The 23,458-nt window shown below is 34.9% G+C and overlaps 2 protein-coding genes across 2 annotated transcripts in view; one reads left to right on the top strand and one right to left on the bottom strand.

The window, feature by feature from the left end:
• The first annotated feature begins 1,375 nt into the window (after positions 1-1,375).
• LOC123655857 (protein numb) lies at positions 1,376-14,603 on the top strand. The gene is made up of 7 exons (XM_045591606.1): positions 1,376-1,597; positions 3,631-3,782; positions 8,044-8,255; positions 9,353-9,371; positions 9,508-9,687; positions 10,350-10,554; positions 10,926-14,603. The coding sequence occupies exons 1-7, from the start codon at positions 1,391-1,393 to the stop codon at positions 11,148-11,150; spliced, it is 1,200 nt and encodes a 399-aa protein (XP_045447562.1). The 5' UTR covers positions 1,376-1,390; the 3' UTR covers positions 11,151-14,603.
• An 8,320-nt stretch (positions 14,604-22,923) lies between these two features.
• Positions 22,924-23,458, bottom strand: part of LOC123655859 (WD repeat and FYVE domain-containing protein 3) — a 43,154-nt gene continuing 42,619 nt past the window's right edge. Inside the window, exon 51 of the mRNA XM_045591607.1 lies at positions 22,924-23,088. Coding sequence (XP_045447563.1) covers positions 22,924-23,088 — 165 coding nt within the window. The remainder of the gene's footprint in view (positions 23,089-23,458) is intronic.

Consider the following 23,458-nt stretch of genomic DNA (forward strand, 5'->3'; position numbering starts at 1 on the left):
GATAAGAAGTTTTCATCCAGAACCCACGTACATATTAGGATAAAAGCTTCCCGCATGTATTTTATTTATTATCTTTACATATAGACTAACATGACCATACTGATTTTCGATTAAAATTATTATTTTAATTATTGATTAGGAGACAATAAGTGCCCGCTAAAGTATAATTTTAATAAAGATTTTTAATAAAGACTTTTTAGAATTATTATAAACGTACTATTATATTATGATTCCGCGTAAGTAAAATTACGTTGCAGCAGCTACTTACATAAAAATCTTGGTTCTAATCAAGTTTTGAAATAAGGTTTGAATATAGGTTTGAATAATATAATAACAAGATAACATTTTACTTAAAACCTGAGGAAAAAGATTCATTTTAATAAAACTGTATTCGTGTAAACAAATACTAGTAAACTAAAAACAGGTACCGCTACGAATAATACAAAAATATCTATCACATACCTGGATTTTTCATAATTGACATAAAAAACATTATCTTATATATTACTAAATTTATTTAGATATAACAACAATTACGTGATAATAGCTTGCCGTGAAATACAAAATAATAAAGAATAAAATTCGCATAGTCTGCTTTGTAATTATACATTACTAGCTACCTGGCGAACTTTGTATCGCCTTATTTTTTTTTCTGAATATAATAATTATTTAATATTGTATTAATAATTTGATAAAAATCACTTAAGTAGTTTATGATTCCATCGCAGACAAACAACGTGATACGTAATTTATATATATTAAGACAGTCACATGAAAGTTCAATGTCGATTGGGATATTAGTTTTTATGTAACATGAATAAGACTGCTAATATTTGTTATTATTACTTTGTAAGATGATTTATAAATATTTAAAAAACTAGCTGAGCTGGTATACGTTGTCCTATATTGCGAAAAGTTAAATTTTTAAATATTGATAATAATAAGTATTTATTGTTAAACAATCGTTAAATTTTCTGAAAATTTTCAATTATCGTAAACTTTTATTAAGAACTAAATAGTGTAATATATTATAGTTCTCGAGTTTAGCGCTACGCAACATATGTAGCACTTAATTTTTATTTACATATATGTATAATAATATTATAAAGTTAGTTTGTTTGTTTGAACGCGCTAATTTTAGGTAGAACCAGTTGTACGAACTAAAAAAAACTTTGTGTTTTAGATAATCCGTTTACCGAGACAAGCTATGTGTGATCTAACATATTTTAGTAAGTTTTTTTCCTCAAATTAACGCGGGTGGAACCGTGGGGCACTGCTAGTAGATTACAATATTGTTCAATTTATGAAATTGTCTTTTCAGAAGTCGTCAGTCCGTAGTTCTCTGAGGCGGGCGCGCGCCGGGACCGCGCTGTCGCCGCCGCGCGCCGGCATGGAGCGGCTACGGCGCTCCTTCCGGGAGTCCTTCCGCCGGCGCAAGGGCTCGCCGCCCGAGTCCGCTCGCCCGCACCAATGGCACGCGGACGAGGCCGCCGTGCGAGCTGGCACGTGCACCTTCCCCGTTAAATACCTCGGCTGCGTGGAGGTCTTTGAGTCCCGGGGTATGCAAGTTTGCGAAGAGGCGCTCAAAGTTCTCCGAGTGAGTTCATTTATTATATATATATTTTTATATATATATTTATATTCTAGCTGACCTGACAGACGTCCTGGGTTGTAAACTGTCAAACGTGTGTAATTTAAATAATCTTTACATTTTATGAAATTTGATAATTTTTTTTAATTTATAGTTCTTTAAGAACATTCTTAAAGAACTACGCTGGTGTAGTGGTGCTGTGCCGTGTCGGCGCCTACACACCGGCGGTTTGCGGGTTCGATTCCCGCTCGGGTTGGATATTTGTATTTACTATAATTTCTTTCCAGTTTGGACGTCTGTCCTTATGGGTCTCCTCATCGTACCGCGGAGCACGTTAAGCTGTCGGTCCCAGATGCTATCGTAAATACCTGTTAGCGATCGTTAGTCATAATAGGGAATATATCCGCCAACCCACGGTGAAGCAGCGTGGTGAATTAAGCACCAATGCTTCTCCTACATGGAGAAAGAGGTTTATGCTCAGCAGTTGGATATTGCAGGTAGAATCGTGAAAAAACTTTTACAAAGTATTAGAAAGCTACAGAATTGATCCAGCCGTTTTAGGGATCTGCTGTTAACAACACATTTAGTGATTTTTATTTACTAGTGGTTGCCTAGTGGTCGAAATTCGACCATACTTTATTTAAATTATAAGTTTAAAAACATTATTAAGGTTCTGTTGTCAAAGAATATACTTCTATAAATAATAAACAAAAGAGTAGGTGTATATGCGTGTGTGTGTCAAATACATAGTAGTCTATGTAATGTTTTTTTTTTTTATTGGCTTGATGTATTTTTTATGCATAATTTTACAAAAATATTAGCATTCTGCACTCCTCTATATAAACTATAAGTGTGCAAAATTTCAGTCCGTCCGCGCAATTTTCGTAAAAAGGGGTACAAAGTTTTTGCTTCACGTATTAATATATAGATTTATATAGGTAGATTATTCTTCAGTAAAAATTATTAAACCGGTTTTCTTTAATGATTATGTATTAGTGATTTACACAAGAGGCAGAAAGACTAGTGCAGTAAGACTCACATCAAAGACTAGATGATATCACCTTCAAGATAGTTGAATGTGAGTCCCCTAAAATAAACATGCATCGTTTGTAAATTTATCTTGTTTTGAATTGAGTTTTCTGTTTATTCTGTGTTCGCAACGCATGCTTGCGGCAACACATAGGCATTTAAATTGCTGATATGTATATTGATTAATTTGTTTTCGAATCACATAACATTGACACCTATTATATATATATCTTTAATTTAAAAAAATGTTATATGAATTGTACATTAACTGAACTTTCCGCATTTATAGTATCAGTATAGTAAACTAATAAATATTCAAATAAATTTGTCTTTAAAACGGACTGTCAATAATGTCTTGTCTATAATATAAAAATGAGTCGCTGAATGTGTTGCTAAGCGCAAAACTCGAGAACGGTTGGACCGATTTCGCTAATTCTTTTTTTAAAATATTCCTTGAAGTACGAGAATGGTTCTTACGGAGAGAAAAATTCTAAAAAAAAAAAATTTAAATTTCCTAAAAAAGTCTAAAAACAACACTTTTCTTTACTCCCATACAAATGATTTGTGATAATACTTAAAAGTCAATTTGAACTTTAATACCATACGATAAAGTTTGTGTTAGGCGATACGAAATTCGCCGGGCAGCTAGTTTATGCATAATAATTATTTTCCATTATTCAAAAAAGTTACTTTGAAACCATGTCTTCCTTGAACTCCTACAAGTGCAGACAATTCCAATTACGAGACGGATCAATTACTAGTACATACTTGAGTACCTACTTCCGAATCCGCTATAATGTCGCTTGTAAAGGAAGTTACGATTTTCTTAAAAGATATATCAGCAGCACAAAAAATAAAATATGACAAAAATAAAGCATCGTTACATAACCTCGCAGGAAGTTCGCCTTGAGTGGATTCAGATTTTTTTTTTTGTCCATTATATGCTTGAGAGAGTAGAAGGTTACTTGTTTTTGTGGCATGGCTAAAGATAATATATCTATTATTTTAAGAATTCCCGGCGACGTCCCGTTCGTGCAGTACTTCACGTCAGCGGAGACGGACTACGAGTAGTGGAAGAGGAGACTAAGGGACTCATAGTAGATCAGACTATTGAGAAAGTCTCGTTCTGTGCGCCCGACAGAAACCATGAGCGAGGGTTTAGGTAAGCAACAAATCTACCTTAGAATTGGTTGCACAATTTATTTATTTCTATATCGTATTATCTTTTGTGTTACAAAATGTTACAAGGCTGAAGCTGAACGAAATCTTTATTTATCTTCTACTTTCTTACTTATACTATCAAAATAATCTAAATCTTCAAGAAGAAAAAAAACAACGATAAGTATTAAAAACTATTTGTTGCAATAAATGCTATAACTGCACTTCATGAGATTTAAGCGGTTCATTTAGCATGCGAGTACCGACATCGATATATCTATTTTGGCAAACATAACAACAAAAATATTACATCAGCTGATATTTTTACTAGTTCAAACTTCAGCTTTGAAACGCGAGCTATAAATTACTGTTTTCGTGGATGATCTGGCAAAACGCCATATTTTGATAATTTTATAACTTTGAAAATCACTTTTATCTACTTGTAATAAATCCTTATTCACTTCAGTTTATTATCTATGGTACCGTAGTCAACCTTGTGGTTTCCTAAGACAACAATGTATAATTATTGTTTTCTAATGTTTACGCGAATTGCACTCATTATAATGAAAGAACTTTTTCGGATTTTATCACGATTTATTAAGTTTTTAGATGCCCGACGTTTCGAATGCTTTGCAGCAACAAACGATGTATTTTACATTTGAGTTTACGTCAAAACGCAAACGCACATTATTGAAACGCACACATCAGATATCGTATAAGTGTTTATTGCTATTAAATTCCAATTGACCCTGTAACAATTTCGGGTCCTCGATAAAAAGATTAATGAATACAAATTGCTTTTGATATTAAGCACAGTGACGAATATAGTAGATATATGTTGCTGTTATGTATTATGATAATTTAGTGTCAATAATCGGAATTATTTTTAATAAGCTAGCATGGTGAACTTTGAATTGCCTTTTTTTTGTTAATATGTATTTTTTTCTCTGCAATACAAAGTTTGTATTGACAATAATGTATACAGAATAAAAATCGATCTGGTGCGGTAGTTTTGAAGTTGTGCGTGTTAGATGAGTATTGAATTAGGTATTTAAATATTTGAAAAATTAAATAGAAAAGAAGAATAAAATTAAAGAGGGTAAATATTGGGTAATGTCGCACGGAATCCATTGTGCTCGGATACAAGCTGTGACAGTCTTCCACATGACGCAAGGTGTTGCCATGCCGCAAGGTTTTTGCCACAATGTACAACATTTTTTATGCCACATAGCCACGTGCCACAATGACGCACATTGTTGCATCAGCGTAAAACAGGCTACTATCATTCGTATCGTTACTACCATTCTGTCCCAAACATCACTGTACAGTTAATTCCTCTTACACAACTCAGTTGATCGACTAATCGACTAACAATAATCTAAACAATCTTTACACCAAATTGTAATAATCAAAAAAGAAAACTATTTCATATATTCTTTAACATTTAATAGCAATAATATCAATACAACTTATTTTAAATCAAAAATAAATAATCAATACAACGTCCTCAAAGTCTATGAAAGAACGACTTTTAGAAAAAAGTAACTATTTAAAATATTCTTCAATAGCCAACAGTACCGATAATAATATGCAAATCTTAAATTGTATTATAGTTGTTTAAATCAACAATAGTCAATACAACTTTTTATCAATGTCAGTAATAACAAATCTCTCAAAATACTCGCTTGTTCAAAACCTTTAAATTTAAAATTTTGCTTTTATATACGACTTCGTATGCATGGAATTTGACAAAAAAGTTATTATTCAGTTCGCAGAGTTATAAAATAAATACATTTCTCAAATAAAAGTAGCCTATGTTACTTCTTATTTTATCAGCTATCTGCCAGTGAAAGTCCTGACAAAATCGGTCCAGCCGTTTTAGAGATTAGCCGGAACAAACAGACAGACAGACAAAAATTGTAAAAAATGTCATTTTGGTATGTGTACCGTGTACACATCCATATGCATTTATTAAAGAGTTGTTAATTTAATATTACAAACAGACACTCCAATTTTATTTATTTGTATAGATATAAATCTATCATGCGCGTAGATATTTCGCGGCCGGTGTCTATAGTACCCGGCCCCTCCCGTCACCGGTGACGCTGTAAAGGCCGGTAGGGCCAACAGTAACAGTCATTTGGGAAAAAAGTGCGTAGATACATTGCAGCAATTTATTTTTATTTATATAGGGTTTTCGCTCTATTTTAACTTAATATCCATAAAGATGAGTAAGCATAAATATGAAAAGCTGAAAGGCAGCCCGTATCTGTAAATTTTCGTTTTATTTGCTTTCCAAAATTCCTGTATAAAGAACTCGAGTACTGTTAACATGCTTTATCTGTTAAAAGTATTAAAATATATTCAATGCAAATAAAGTAAATCCCGTTAGTTAGGTAATTCTGTTAAATATATCTTGTGGCGAAACCAAATAAATGTTCAAGGCGATATGATATAATATTTTTTATGTTATGTACATAGGGATATTTTTTATTACGTTCTATGCATAATACATATATATAATACAATAAACCACTTGTCTATATATATACAAATTAATGTTTGTCTGTATGTCCTTTATAGAATCGTAAACTATGCATTTGATCATGTCATGATTTTTAGCAAAGTGTTGTGCATGAGCCCAAAAAGGTTTCTGAGTGGGTATGACCAAAAAAAGCATAGTAACGCGCGCAGGGTACAGCTAGTTTTCTGTATACATAAATGCTAACGAAATAGTTCGTTAGTTTTAAAATATAATAATCACATGTATATATATTTTGTTGTTAATTATGACTATAATCGTTTTTTAAGAACCTGTAGAATAAGTATTAAAAGGTAATCAAAAACGGTTGTTTGCGTCAATTTGTAATCCTTCAATAAAAAAGCTTGTCTTGATATTAAGACAAAACATCACGATAGAACTTGCAATATAGCGAGAATAAATAAGAACTGTTTGACCTTTAGCCAAATCATCAATCATCTCTATTCTTTTCAACAGGAAAATGAACCTTACTCTATCAGCGAATAACTTTCAGACTCTTTAAAGCAAATTCATTGATCAAATGTTATTCTATTATTCTTTCTTAAGCACTGTTTCGTGCGTCAGAATAAGGAATAAAACCCGTTAACATCTTTCTCAATCTTAACTAGATTATAGATAATTTTTAAAAGTACTCATCGCCATTATATGCAAAACTTCACTTACGACATCAACTTCAACATCATAATAATTTATTAAACGCTAATATAATCATAATTTGTAAAATGAAACTATAAGTCTTTTGAAGCCTCATGAATAGAGAAATTATTGAATTTTATTCTGATAATTACCTTCTGAGTTATCTTGTAGAGGCGGAGTAGATAACGAGTACACAGCAATAAAAATATAGTCTCTCACATCCCAGAAACAAAATATGTCGACTTTTAAGTGAAGAAACTTTTGAAGTTTTGAATTTGATTTTTAATATTACGCTGACCTTAAACTTCACTCAACATTTTATGTATAATAGATATTAAATGAGTAAATGCTTTTAAATTTAATTATTCTTACTACTGAATGACATTTTTTCTGTTAGCAACCCCTGCGATCTACGTAAGATTGTCGGTGCAGGCTGTATGAGGATTGCGGAAAACCAGGATGTCTGGCACGAACTTAGGGAGACATATGTCCAGCAGTGGACTGCAATAGGCTGAACTGACTGACAAACGCCTGTACCATGCGCAAAGCGATCCACACTCTGTCGTTTAATATCTGTGCTGATATCCAGGGGCCTATCCTCATTTAGGCCATGTAGCGCCCGGGTGCAATTACAAATACAATACCATGGCACCCTGATAATTTTCAGCGGCCCATTTTTGTCTTGCCGGCAACCTTTTAACCTTAACAACCGCTCCGGTGTAGTCGTGCGAGTAGTCGCCTAAAACGCCGACGGTTTACGCTTTCGATTCGCGCTCGGTATTGATATTTGTATCTGTACAAAACCGGTACTATCGGTATGGATTTCTGAGATTGTAAGCCTACCCACCGTGCTCGGAGAACATGTCAAGTCGTTGGTCCCAGTCGTTATCATAAATACCTAATAGCGATCATTACTCGTAGTAAGGACCATATCCGCTAACCCGCAGTGTAGGAGCTCTAATCCTTCATGGAGAAAGAGGCCTATGCCCAGCAATGGGATGTTACAGACTGAATCGTTGCACTCTTGCGGCTTTCGGCGCCCGATATGTATACTTAACGTACTGTATTACGCTAATCCATCCCCCAGCTACATCTGCCGCGACGGCACGACGCGGCGCTGGATGTGCCACGGGTTCCTGGCGTCGCGCGACAGCGGCGAGCGGCTCTCGCACGCGGTGGGCTGCGCCTTCGCCGCCTGCCTCGAGCGCAAGCAGCGCCGCGACAAGGAGTGCGCCGTCTCCATGAGCATCGACGCGGCCAGCCACGCCTTCACGCGCCAGGGCTCCTTCCGGAAGTCGGGTAACTATCTGATCATTTTCGAAGCCAGGGATTCTTCGGGAAGTCCGAAAAATATCTGATCTTTTAGAGGCCAGGGCTTCTTCTGAAGACTCGGTAACTATCTGATCATTTTGAAACCAGGGCTCCTTCCGGAAGTCTGGCAACTAAGTAACTCATATCTGATCGTTCTGTAGCCAGGGCTCGTTCCGGAAGTCTGGCAACTAAGTGACTCATATCTGATCATTCTGTAGCCAGGGCTCGTTGCGGAAGTCGGGTAACTAACTAACTAATATCGGATCACTTTGAAACTAGGGCTCCGTCCGAAAGTCAGCTAATAAACTGGTGTCTCGTCGTTTTGAAACCAGGTCTTTTTCTGGAATTCCGGGTAACTGCCCAATATCTTTTTGTTTTGAAGAGGTTTATTCCTGCACAAAAAATGTACAGGAACCGTATTGGTTTATACACACGGACGAATGCTAAAAAATGATTGATCTGCATATCACGTAAAGAACTAACCTAAAATCAGCTCATTTTGAAAATTTTTGTAACCGCTCAAGCAAACGTACAGAAATACGGGGTTGTGTCTTCTACACACAGACGAATGTAAAAAAAGCATTAGAAGGTTCAGAAGGAATGCAGATCTGTACCTAATGTCTGCTCATTATTGAGTCATTTGTCAGCGCTCAAGAAAATGACCAGGGGGAGCAAACAATGATTAAAAAAGGATTGGAAAAGAAAAGCTCAGTGATACGAATTTACAGATATAGATCTGATATTCTGTTTTTCTAGAATTGAAATTGGATCGTATCTGGACACTCATTTGTTTTTTGGATGATGTCATGTGACCTCCTTTATCTTATTTTGGGATTTTACTTGTTTTTGCTCGCAAACACTGTCATATTTAATAGAAAAATGTTGAGTTATATTATATCTATCTGGGCGGTAGGGGTTCTCACGCTCGCTAAATGCGGGTCTTCCGCGTAAAACCCGATATCGCAGGATTAAATGAGACAAATATAATTTTATTTTGTAAAATAATAATGTAAAAGTGATTTGGAGCCTATTGAAATAAAGCAATTTTTTATTTTATATTATCAGTACAGTATTTGATTATACAGTACTGTTCGGTAGCTCTAAGTTAATCCAAATTATCCTTTGAAGTCGTACTATCAGTCAGATTCGATTTCGACGTTAGTGATTCAGAAAGCTGTGATAAATGAATCTGTCGGCCCTTAGTCGTGCTAATAACGTGCTGTGTGTCAGGCATCACCAGCCGGCGCACGTCGGAGGTGGAGCCGGCGAGCCCGGCCCCGCCCGCGGCCACGCCCGCGGCGCCGCCCGCCGGCCCGCGCGCCGCGCCGCACAACCCCTTCGCGGTGGAGCGCCCGCACGCCGCGCCGCACCTGCTGGAGCGACAGGGCTCCTTCCGCGGCTTCGCGCATCTTAACAACAAGTACGGTGCTCCCGGGCCGCTTCTTCGTTTCATTCCATATACAGTTAATCTAATTAATTTGATTGAAGTAGGGCACAGCTGAATATATCCTGTTTAATATCTAGAGCAGTCCGACTGAGGAAGTACCTCAAACTTACAGAAGATAACAGCTAAATAACACCACTCTCGAGTGGTGTTGTGTTACTGTGGTGAGTAAGGTAGCCGGAGCTCCTGTGGAGGGTCAGCAACTCGCTTGCGGTGCTTCTGGTGATGCAGGCATCAATAAGCTATGGTAGCCACTTACCGTGTGTTGGGCAGTACGCTTTTTTGGCGCCAAAGTCGTATAAAAAAAGAGTACCTGACTAAACGACCTACGCACCTAACCCGCGTTTTCTTTAATTTTGTAGGATCAAACGTGATGCATTACTAGTTTTTAACATACAAATAACATACTATGTAACTCAAAATAATATGTGTCAAGTTAATCCAGTAAAATATAAAAATTCAGCCCTGTGCCAGTATTACAAACAGATAGAAATGATCGTTTTTAATACATATGAACGTAATTTATTAGAAATATTGCAATCATACTTGTATCTTTATAATCTGTAAATATCCTGTAAGTTTAGGCTCTTCTGCTACTGAGAATATTGTAATAATATATGTCGATAAATATTTTCTAGTTCACCGTTCAAGCGTCAAATGTCTCTGCGCATCAGCGAGCTACCTTCGAACTTAGAGCGCCAGCGCCTGGGGCTTGGCTCGCCCGACGCGCTCGCCGCCCTGCCCGCCCTGACCGCCCCGCCCGCCCTACCCGCGGTCCCGGCCGCGCCCGCGCCTGTCGCCGCCGTAGCGCCTACAGCTCTGCCCGATGTTGCTCCTATTGAGGTACCTACTGAGCTTACACTAATAAATACAATACTTTCGTGCCCTTCTTTTAAATAATAGTCAAAAAAAGAATCGTATATAGGATGTTTAAATTTTTCTTATAAACGTACTATTAAATACTTTAAAGACTTCACTATCCATTAAATTTTTATTGCTCGAGTATTAAATCGACCATTTTATACGTGTCCTTTATTTCGTTCATCGCTCAGTTCGAGTTATATTTTGAATATATTGATTAATAATATAGATATTTAAATATTAGTAATTACTCACATTGTATTTATTTTGCTTGCGACCTTTGCACAATGGGCAAAGCGATCCTCTGTCGCCGAGCGATACCGCGCCGATACCATAGTGAGGCATGCCCGCAGAGCGCGGACCCGGTGGCGGAGATGTGCCAGCAGCTGTCGCTGGGCCTGCGCGCGCTGGCCGAGGAGCCGGTGCCGGCGGCGGGCGCGCTGCCGCACCCGGACGCGTGGCTGGGCCGCGTGGCGCGCGCGCCGCCGCTCGCCGCCGCCGGCCGCGCCGCCTCCTTCGCCGGCCACTCCGCCGTCGCCACCAACCCCTTCCTGACGCCCACGCCGGCGCGCCTCTAGACCGCCCACACTCGAGCGACCTTCCGCGAGGCTACCTACGACTAGATATGATGTCGATCGTTCACGCTCCGAGTAGTATAATCGCCTCCAGCTTTTGCGGGGAGTATATATATATATATATATATATAACACTTGCGACTAGGGACTGACACTCAAACTACAGACTTCCACACTGAAACGTTCTAAATTCAAAACTACCATATTCGTTTCACATGATACATTATACGAGGTCTCTAGACCACTGACTAGGGGTTGACTCAAACCACCGACCTACTCCCTGCACAGAGTCCTATATTTTAAATTAAAAAGTATTCAATTATTACCCTAAATTTACGTCGATCGAGTATAATACTCGGAAGTCACTTCCGTCTCATGAAGGGCATATTTGTTTATTTATTACCAAACACGATTCACAGGCGAGATATATAGAACATTTATTACTTGCGTGCCTTTTTTATATTAAAAGTTACTTTATCTAATGATTATAGACATAGGTCAATTGATTTTAAAAACATTTTTGGAGACAGGGCTAAAAAGGGTCAATATTGTCATACCTATGTGCGAGTGCTTAATCTGGTACATTGAAGATTTCGTAAAAGGAAAAAGATAATTTCTATTATTAGTTTCTTATTAACACAAGTAGTTTAGATTGATTTTTAAAGAACAAATAATTTAAAAAAAAAACATCCATACCTAATAAACAAATTACGTAATTTTAGTTAAAACGAAGAACGTACATTAATTAATGCAGATCTATTCATATTTCCTATTAATATGGACTGGTCACATTTGTATTTTTAATTGTTGAAAAACGGTCAAGCTTAAACTACCACACTGTTCCGCTGCGGGTAGAGTAACAAACGTTAACGCTATTTATAATAACAAAAAAAGGACGGGTGGCTTTATGTGCTGCTCTTTGCACTGCGGGCAAATCCACAGAGGTTTTGCATTACTCAGGCCAATAATAAACATATACAAATAAAAATGTTCACTGCGTGTGAAAATTAAACACGCTCAAATGGAAGCGTTTTCACCGATCCGTACGTCAGATAAGGTATTGTATATGAGATTTAAATAGTGGGTTCATCTGACTACAATATCGGTAAAAATATCAACCTTGACGACCGATAACATTAACTACGGGTAGATAATTACTTAGTATGTTGGGTAAAAGAAGTTAAAACCTTATTTAACAATTACTGCTTCAATCATTAAGCGTCTGATGATTTATTAGATCTGTTAATGATTTTACCTAATATGCGAGAAATATTGGATACACATATCGATTGTTTCTTAATTCGTAAGAAAGTAATTCGTACGTTCTAAAAAAAGAAACGCCACGTGTAAATGATGTTAGTATCCTATTATGCTATCAAATTAAATGTCGGATTTGATAGCAAAGTGTAAAAATCCGAATTAATACGATGCTACCTTTGAACTTAAGTCGAATTTGTCAACTGGAATAACAGGAAATAAAAAGGATATTGTACTTTTCTATTCAATTTTTTTAAAGACGTACTTTATTTTTTATTTATTTTAATTAACTCGATTTTTGATGCTTTCAACTATACAAAAGTCGTTCTTTGTCTAAATTTATGCAACGATTTTTATCTGAACTTTTGCATAAATTATTCAAAAAATCTTTAGTATTCTTTGTTCATCTTTTGTAATCGATATATTTATTTTAAGGCGAATTATTATTTTTTATTTAAGAAATGTCACCATACGTAAATGAAACTAGGTAATGCTCAAACTTATTCTATACTGTAATAGTTGTGTTAGAAATCAGTATCAACGGAATCCGTCATGTTAAACCGTAAAATGTGTACTCTATTCTACTGTATTGTTAACGCTTATAGTCGATGGCATTAATATTTGAGCACATTTGTAATCCTGCACGCTGTATTTTAAAAATAATTCATATAAAAATAAGTATTTTTCTGAGGGAACGACCACCACTTTAATGGTGTGAATGACATTCAACTATACTTTCTAATTAGTAATTTTGATTATATTTTTGTCATACAAATATACAGTCTACTAATCAGATATAATTTTGGATATTTCTACATAAAAGTAATTACATTTACAAATGTCATAACAATATAGATATTTGAAATATTTATTATAATATAAATGTACTTAATTCCTCTTTAATGGCACTGAGCTTTTGCGCTGCACTTAAGTGTTGTTGATTTAATACGTAAGTTAAGACTAGTTCCATCTTATACGTCCGTGGACAGTATTAATGGCGCCGATCGCATTGTCTCGTAACAAAGCGTACTGAACAAACGAACAATGTAGTATTTTTTCGTAACAATCTACGTACTTGTATAATACTTATATATAACTACTTCATATATATATTTATATATTTCTTTGTATATAATTGTAAATTTATAGGTTACTTAAAACATTATTTGTGAATCTGTTTTGTTTATATTTTTTATTATTATTGTAACAACAATTAATAGGTAAATATGTCGAACAAATTGTAATATAATTTCGTAATAAATGTTTAAAACACGTATGTTTTGTGTGATGATTCGCGATTTAATGTTAACTAGTTACTTTTTGTTATTATTCTAGATGATAAAAACGTTACTTCTGATCATTTTTTTATAACTAATAAAGAGCAAAAAGAGGATTTGTAGTAAGTACTTACCTAAGCTTTATTTTCATGAAAATTGTACGGTCATAACAAGTCTTGCTTTATTGTGTCATAAGATATCACATTACAAAGCTAGTGTACTTACAATATTATTTTAAGCAAGCCTCTTTTTGTCATATATAAAAAAGCACAATGATTATTGCACAATTGTTGCATTTTACATTCCACTTATAACAATATTCATAGATTGATTAAACTGACTCATATACAACTATTGTTTGTATCTAGTACTTATACTTATTTTGACAGTATTTAATGTTTTCACTTAATAACTGATTTTTATAAACCAGGAATATATTGATATAATTCTGGGCCAGTCTTATAATATGTACACGATTGATAAGTTATATGAAGTCAGTAAAATTTTTGTAGTTAAATGTGATATAAGAGCATATTCGATGTTATAAACAATATTTAAAATTCGTAATTGCACATTTACCAATATCTTGCACGCAAAACGTTAAAATCACTCTCGGTGATTATATGTAAAGTACATTAATAGTAATGTCCCGTAACTAAAGATTAGTTTTAATTAAGTACTTACTTCTACAAAGAATATTTTCTAATGTATTTTTATTTAAATATTCGAAAACTTATTGGACATATTGTACTTAATATATCAAAAAACCAGTTGTTTAAAAATTGTTGGGTATTTTTTATATTTCTCCGATTTTATTTTTGGCTAAATTATAAAAAATTGTACATACAAGGGGATATGTAGATATGTTAGATAACAAGAGTTCAAATATTATGAAGAGTAATAAATATAATGGTTAGTTGAACATTTTTTTTCTCGTTTTAAACCTTTCCCTAAAAATATTTCACAATTTTTTTAAAAAAAACTTCAAAAATAGCTACAAAGGTTTCCTAACAAATAATTGGAATAACAATAATAATCCTTATCCTATCCTAGAAACCTTATCTTATTAATGATATAACTAGAATACGTTTGACAACTCGATTAGCAAAGGACTTGTACTCAAAAAGGGTATAAAATACTACTACTATAAGTCACCAGATCCCCCCCCCCCCCCCCCAAAGTTAGGAATACAGGATCATGTACATTACTGGGTCAAATGGAGACAGGCCTCGTAGATAATGGTATATATAAGCTTATTTTACAAATATATTGTGTCAACAATTTGTTGCGGGCGTTCATAAAATACGTGAGATGTTTAAGGGGGGAAGGGGGGGGGGGTCAAATCTCATCTAATCTTACGTTGGAGCTTTACGCTGGCCTTCAAGCTGCGCAAAGGCGATTTATTGGTCTCTTTGGTGGTATGAGGTAGGGCGCGGGGAGAGAAGTGAGAAAAATTATTTATAACGTATAATATTCGCGTCATGTAAAAAGAACGCTGGCTGTCAAGATGCGCAAAGGCAGACTAACAGTGTTGCCAACTCTTGAAAAAACTTTTCCTTACTGTCTATTTTTTTGGAACAGTCTTATTTGGTAAACAAACCCCTTTCACAACACATTAGCTTACGGACATATGTAAAACTCCATTTACTACTTATTTCACTAAAAACAAATATCAATTTATCATTTTAAACACATAAACACTTTTAAAATACGAATTTCGAGAGTCAAAATAATTAATATTTTTGAATATGACATTTCAAAAACAAAAAAAAATTATTGCTTTTGTTTAAAAAAAATAATTTTGTAAAGAGATAATTATTATACTTTTTGGTGGGAACTATTCGCACAGGTATTTCTAGTATTTTTTAATGTAACCTACCAATAACCATTATACGAAGCCGCGAGCAAAAGTCTAAATAAGAAATAAAACAGTAGTACTTTCGTGCGCGAGCATACCCATGCGCAAACGAACCCCCCTTCAGTTTCTTTTGGCGTACTTTTTACATGCCGCGAGTTATATACGAGAGTTAACCCTGTTATACAGAAAGCTCCCCATTTAATAGTAGTGTCTCTGAGCAAGAGCAGTTGAAACCCTGACAGAAGGGCTTACTACTACTTACGGCTATACTTTGTATTCACATCTTTTATCTTTGTTTCTTTTTAAGGTCGTATGGAACCTGAGCATGTTTTTTTAACTAAATATGAAATATAAACAGTTTTCTCGCAGATAACACATCCCAGGATTTATAAAGATCTTCGATCAGATATCTAAAAGGAAGTGAAGCTGCTGTTTTAAGTATTGTTCGCTGGGTTCTTTCTACACCAATAGGTGAACACGAACCACCCCACACACTAATGCAGTATGTTATAAGGGATTGGCAGAGCGCATAGTAGACAGATTTAATAGTTTTCCGATCCACTACACGTCTTAAGCATTTGAAAATTTATATGAGTTTCATTGGCTTAGTCACAAGAGATAAAATATAAGAATTGAAGGTAAGCGCACAGTCAACAATGATCCCCAAGTATCTGTTACTATCCATATCACTCTTATCATCCATATCTAGGTAGGGCACAGCAGGAATTTCCTGCTCAAAATATGGAGCAGCCCGACTGGGGTAGTACCTCGACCTTACAGAAGATCACAGCAAAATAATACTGTTTTCAAGCAGTATTGTGTTCCTGTTGGTGAGTAAGGTGACCAAAGCTCCTGGGGGGGATGGGGATTGGGTCGGCAACGCGCTTGCGATGCTTCTGGTGTTGCAGGCGTCTATAAGCTACGGTAATCGCTTACCATCAGGCGAGCCGCACGCTTGTTTGCCGACCTAGTGACTTAAAAAAAAATATCTACTCTTTCAAGGACCGGACAAACACGGTTGCTGTATTAAGCAGGGTTGCAAACATGAGCTCGAATAGTGCCAAAAGGTGGTAAACTTTTTTAGTGGCGTAGAAAGCTAAGTACTGTCTTAGGTGCATTTAATATCAGGATATTATTTATTAACCACGCCGATACACTGTCAAACCCACGCTGTGGAGCATCATACACATGAAAATCAAAATAAAAAATAGCTTTATTCAAATAGGCTCCAAGAGCACTTTTGATTCGTCATTTTACAAATTAAAACTTTAAAAATAAATTATTATTTTTGTAAAAGTGTAACTACCACCGATTCGGAATGTAGATTCTGCAGAGAAAAATCGGCAAGAAACTCCGCAGTTACACTTTTGAAAATAATATATAAACTGTGTTTTAGTACAAAATTAGAAACATGTTGTATGAAATTCAGCGTCACTAAGTCCACACATCTTTATCAACCATGTAATCCTGCACCGAGTAATAAATAAGCCTTATCTATTATTTTTTTTAATAAAAACTTTAAATTTATGTTGAGACAATTCCAAAATCGTTTGTGGTATTTTATTATACATGCGAATACCATGACCCAGAAAGGAAACGTTTACTTTGCGCAATCGTAAACTTGGAGTTACAATTTTGTTATTCCTTTTCGTGTTTACCATGCGATTAGTGCTATTTATTTCAAAACAATGAATATTTTGGTGAATATACATAATATTGTTATAAATATACTGCGACGCAATCGTTAATATGTCCACCTTTTGGAAAACATCTCATAGGGAGACTCGAGCTCCAAGATCGTAAATGCCGCGAATAGCCCTTTTTGCAAGATAAATATAGTCTCAATATCTGCAGCATTACCCCATAGTAACAGGCCGTAAGACATAACACTATGGAAATAGCATCCTCCCACGTATTGCCGCCAAACAGGCAGTGTCATCTGCGAAGGTAATAATTTTTCCTTGTGGGGTCTTCATTCGACATAGTTCGTTTATGTAAACCAGAAACAGCGAAGAACAGAACAGAGGGACCAAGAACGCTGCCGCAGTTTTTTTTTACTATCTGAACCAGCTTCATGAAGCAAAGATCTTTCATATTGCCTTTGAAGTAGGTCAGTACAGTAATTCCTATATCGCTTTTATGTTCACTTTAAACTATCGTTACATGGAACCAGTTTAACTTTTTTATTTAGTCTCACGGTTTTTTAGACAGCGTAACAGATCAGATGTGACCCAAGGTTTTGCTATTCTTTTTCTCTTTGGCACAAAGACCTCTATTTTGTTAGAATTCAAAGAATAATTAAAATCGTCGGTATTTTAAATTATAAAATATAGAGATGAACAAAATAAACTGGTATCAAGAAAACAAAAACCACATACTTGCACCAATTTATTCATTTATATATGAATATATATTAACGGCATAAACTTCAGTGCCTACATACTACCTAAACAACATAACTATTGTCTGTTATTTTATCCTATACAGTTAATGTGATTAGAAACATTAACTTATCAGTAACGTGATACACATATAGTAATAGACGACATATCATTTTAGGGACAAACTGACATGTGCTAATGCTTATTGAGGTTACAAGAATCATCTCTCTAAAAGATTATACTCTAATTACACATTTCACTACTAATTTACAAATATATAAAACTATTATCATTGATACATTTAATTATTTCTGCTACACGCAAATAAAAATATTATATGCTATCAAAGCTTATTTATTTCTTAAATCTAGCAAAAAAAATAAGCAACTAGAGTATGACAATAAATCTTTTTTATTATTATTACATTTTACAATTAAACACAAATAACAAACAGTTCCCATAAGTAGACAATACGATACAAGTTAGTTATTTCACTCAGATCCTTTAGATAGGTGTGACAAGGAATGTCATCTAAATGCGTCATAAAGGGAAAAATTACACAAGAATGTAACATTAATTTGAATAAATGTCATAATAGGACAACCTATTTATAGTAATTGATAGTGACAATGAGTCTACTAAATGATTTACATGTAAACATTTATATTGTGTACAAGTTCATAAATACTTTTATTCGCGTAATATATTAATTCATGATGCGAGGGTAAATTGAAAAATTTACATAAAGATGACTAGCTCTAATATATGATGATACACTTAAACTATATAATGTAAAAAGCATAAAAGAAAAAAAAAACAAAGAAACCTTTGCGTATAAAATGAAAAATAAAACAATAAAAAAGTTACAGAAATAAGTTATTAAATATCACATTTTGTTTAATATGAAATAAAGATTAATAAGATTTTGATAAAAATCTTACGAATAGTATATTCGAAACCTTTAAAAAAATATAAATAACAGTGCTCTTTCATGATTATGATTATTTAAGAATTAATTTACAAAAGAATCCCTTACTAAATTGAGATCTACAAATATACTTAAAATAATATGCGTCTTATGATAATTAATACTGATATTTAAATTAAAAACATTAAATTCGAAATAACATTCAAATTAGACTGCAGACTATTTTGTACGTTTCGATTAGAAATGATAGAATAAACTTAAACAGTAATTCAAATATGATTTATTAAAATAATACTTAAATAAGCTTATTTACCACCCCTTAAACAAATACATATAATGCAAATTACATTGAAAAACATTTAAACACAGTTGACAAAGAAAACTAAATAACGACATATTTTGGCATGATTATTAGCGAGATCGAGATGCGAAATGCATTCTTATAATGTTCAATTTCAATATCTTAAATAATATTTCAAATAAAGTACTAATTTGTCTTACGTCGTCGATTTTAATTAAATACAGCAACACATAATTGAAATAAATAAATTAAAAGTTTACCAGCGACATTAAAATTTGCAATCTAATTTCTTATAAGTTCATTAAAAGCCAGTAATGGAAGCTAACATATAAAAATTATACGATACCTTGTTAGTTGGCATCTGCTTTGGTTTTTTATTACGTTCAATAGACATTTTTCATTATTTTAGACGCTTATTTATTGTTATTGTAATCACTACAGGACGACAATCGGATGCGACCGATTTTATAAATACCTTTATGTTTCAAGTAATTATGTGAAATTGTATATTTATTATATTGCGTGGCTAGACAAAATGATTTATTGGTTAGTAGAATTCGCTTGCCATTTAATCAAAATATATTCAATAGACTACTAAACATTATAATTTTTTTGTAATTTCCACGCGTTATGACGACTCCACAAACGAATTCGTTAATTGAAATATCATTTTGCCTAACCTTTCTGTTATTATACAAGGTGGTCGTGACAATACGACAATAATTAATACTGAGTATAGCTAGTAACATTCTCAATTAGCCTGCAAAAATTAAATTAACTAATATCTCATAGTTTAGTCACAAAACACTTTTCTTTTTTTATAACTAAAACATCACCCCATATCTGTTATTAAGCTGTCATCATGGCCGACACAAGTTACGTATTTAAAACAATTTAAATAAAAGTTGTAAATAATGTAATTTCACTAATCGTGCTACAATTTAACGCAAAATAAACCTTATACCGTTGTTCATAAGACACTAGAATTAATATGTGGAGAGGTAATAATTGATTTGCGCTTTCTTTCTGAAATATTTCGACCGATTTCTTTCGTATTTCGCACATCGTAATTCGTAATCGTAAGTAGGTCAGTGTGTCGCCGACTGCCGTTAGCCTGTGACGTGTTAAGCTATTTGATACCTCAGCGCTCGCGCAACATTCGATCTAGTGACGCCATTGTTTATAAGTACTCAAGTATATTTTTTTGTTACTGTGAGATATTAGACGCTTGAATTAAGTGAAGACACATTATTTAGGATATTTATTAGGTAAACTGTGCGAAATTAGACGCTTATTTTGTGTGCAAATAGTAATATTTTTAATAAAAATGCCTCGCTATAATTATACGGCTTCAGAGTACACCGATATGATATTAATTTATGGAGAATGTGACACAAACGCTGCTTTAGCGATTCGTACATATCAAGAGAGGTATGGGCATACCCGTGTTTGTCCAACAAATGGTCGAACTATTGTCAAAGCTATCCAGAGGCTTCGGGAGAATCAACCCTTAATCCCACACTCAGATTGTGCTCCTCCGCAAGTCAGAGTGAACTTGGATGAACGGATTCTAAATCATTTTACTTTAAATCCAACTACGAGCTTACGTAGAGTAGCTCGCCATTTTCGTGTGCCCCACTCAAGTGTGCACAAAATTTTGAAACTCGACAAACGTAAGCCTTTTAAATACAAAAAAGTACAGGCATTGTTAACAAGAGATATGTCTACCAGAGAAGAATTCTGTAACTCAATGTTACGAAAAAATGAAGAAATCCCCGACTTCCTCTTCAACGTAATGTGGACGGATGAAAGTACTTTTACCAAGAACGGTTTATGGAACCGTCACAACTTAAGGCACTGGAGCACTGAAAATCCGCAACTGACAAGAGACAGCTCGCATCAGTACAGATTTGCCATCAATGAGTGGGCTGGTATACACAGAAATACAATAATTGGGCCCATTTTTATTGATGGTAATTTAAATGCGGAGAAATTTTTATTATTACTCAATGAAACAGTTTCAGAGTACATGGAGCTTTCTCTCGATGTATATCGACAGACGTGGTACCAATTGGATGGTGCACCTGCACACTCGGTGACTTCTGCGAGAGCACGTTTAACCGAGATGTTTGGAGAGCGATGGATCGGCCGTTATGGCCCCACGAGGTGGCCACCGAGGTCACCAGACCTCACACCACTCGATTTTTTTTTATGGGGTTACGTTAAAAATGATGTTTACGCCACGGATGTAACTGATGTGGACGACTTAAAAAATCGTATAATACGATCTTTTGATAAATTAAAAAGTATGGCAGTTAATGGTGACCTGTTATCAAAAGTGAGAAATAATATTTTACGTAGATACATTTCGTGTGTTCGAGTTCATGGTGGACATATTGAGAATTTTAAAATTTAATATCTTTTAATGTATTTTGTATGTGTTAATTATTCTGACAATCAAAAACAAATAATTGAATAATAATAGTGTCAAAGTATTGCGATGTATTGTGTTACAGCGGCGAGAGGCTACCTGCCCGCCCGCCTTTAGTCAGAGGTCAGTGAATCTAAATTACAAATGGCGTACTATGTATTTTATTAATTTGCGATATTAAGTTTGTTCGAAAATTTCATTTTTTCAAAAACGGTTCAAAATATTTTCTGATAGTTTTATGATATTTCTATATACCAATACGACCTGTGTTTTCATTTATTGTCGTATGGTCGTGTACACCTTGTATATTTGTTTTTGAGATTAAATATTCTTAAATTAATATCATAGCAAATATTAAGTAAAATTATTTTCTTTGCCTGTATGTAATTATTTATAAAATTGTATATACAATCTAGCTGTTTAACATCTAAGGAATAAATTCATAAGAAAAGTTAACATTTAAAACTGAAGTATAGTAACAAGTATTTTTATTTTAGCCACGAAGTTATATTGATGGTTGTTTTCTAAATACTCCAACGGTAATAGATATTGCTAAGGCAATATCGAAGTTTATAAGCTTCGCTTTTGTCAGCTTTTTTAAGAGTAAGAATATATTTTTTTTTTTTTTTATAATAAATCAATCCTCTAATAAATTTCATATATTGACAAAGTTTAAACGTCCAATATAATGTCTATAAACATGACATTATCTTACGTCATTTTTCGTTTTCCTCGACGATTTTAATGACTAGACTTTTCAAATTTAATAATTGTGTTAAAATTATTTTCTTAGTTTTATTACTTGTACAGCTCGCCAGTATTAGATTCCAAATATTTTCTTCAGATTTCTTCAGATGTCGTAAATATTATTATTTATCAAATCGGGTTTTCGTTAACATATAGCTCGTTCTTCGCTACGACAAACAAAACTGATTTTCTTCACGTGATGATCAGAGAGAGATTCACACCTACCTCTGTAAATGGGCATCACTAGGACAGAGATGAGGAGAGTTTCAAAGACTAAATCTTTCCGATGCAAACATTTTATTCAAACGTTTTCTCAGTATCGTAAATCGACCGTCGCTTACCTGTTTCATATCGGTGACGTTATTCGTACAGAACACGGTCGTCGAGGGGCGGGCGGTGTCGGGAAGCAATTCGTTTTCTACATCGGTCCCGGAGATAATATCGTTTGAACGAGTCTCTGCTCGTATATCGTTCGGGGAGAGGGGGAGGTCGGTGAGCGAGGCGGTGGTCGGGGGGTGCGGGGGGAGAGGATTATCGTTAAGTTGAAGCACAGCGTGGAGAGTGTGAGCGGGGACAGGGCGAGGGGCGCGTGGGCGCTAGTCGTGCGCGGCGTGGATGTGGTCGTGGCAGCGCTGGCACACGCGCACGGGCCGCAGCGCGCGCAGGCGGCGCACGGGCGCCTCGTAGCGCGAGCAGCGCCCGCAGAACACGGCGCCGCACTCGCGGCAGTGGTGGCGCCGCTCCAGCGCCGTGAACCGCACCTGCCGCACCGCCCGAGCTCGTTACTTTCAGCTCAGTTCAAACTCTTTAACCCAATATATTTCTATGGGATCTAGTTACTAGACCTAACTCAAAATATTTCATTTTCAAAACAAAAATGACAGTTGTTCTTTAATAGATTCTTAATCTTGTTTTGGCAAAATATTTTTTAATCTCGGTGTCACTTTAGTCATTTTTCATTACTTATGTATGTGAGGTATGTCGATGGTAGGTATGTATCGAGGTGTCGTATGGTAGGTCGATGTATGTCACCTTAAATAAAAATTATTAAGTTTAAAATTTTGACAGCAACAATATATTCCTTTAATAATTGTATTTGCTCGCAAACGAAAAAAAACCGACTTCAATTAC

The sequence above is a fragment of the Melitaea cinxia genome, chromosome 8 (genome assembly GCF_905220565.1).
Source record: "Melitaea cinxia chromosome 8, ilMelCinx1.1, whole genome shotgun sequence".
Taxonomy (NCBI): Eukaryota; Metazoa; Arthropoda; class Insecta; order Lepidoptera; family Nymphalidae; genus Melitaea; species Melitaea cinxia.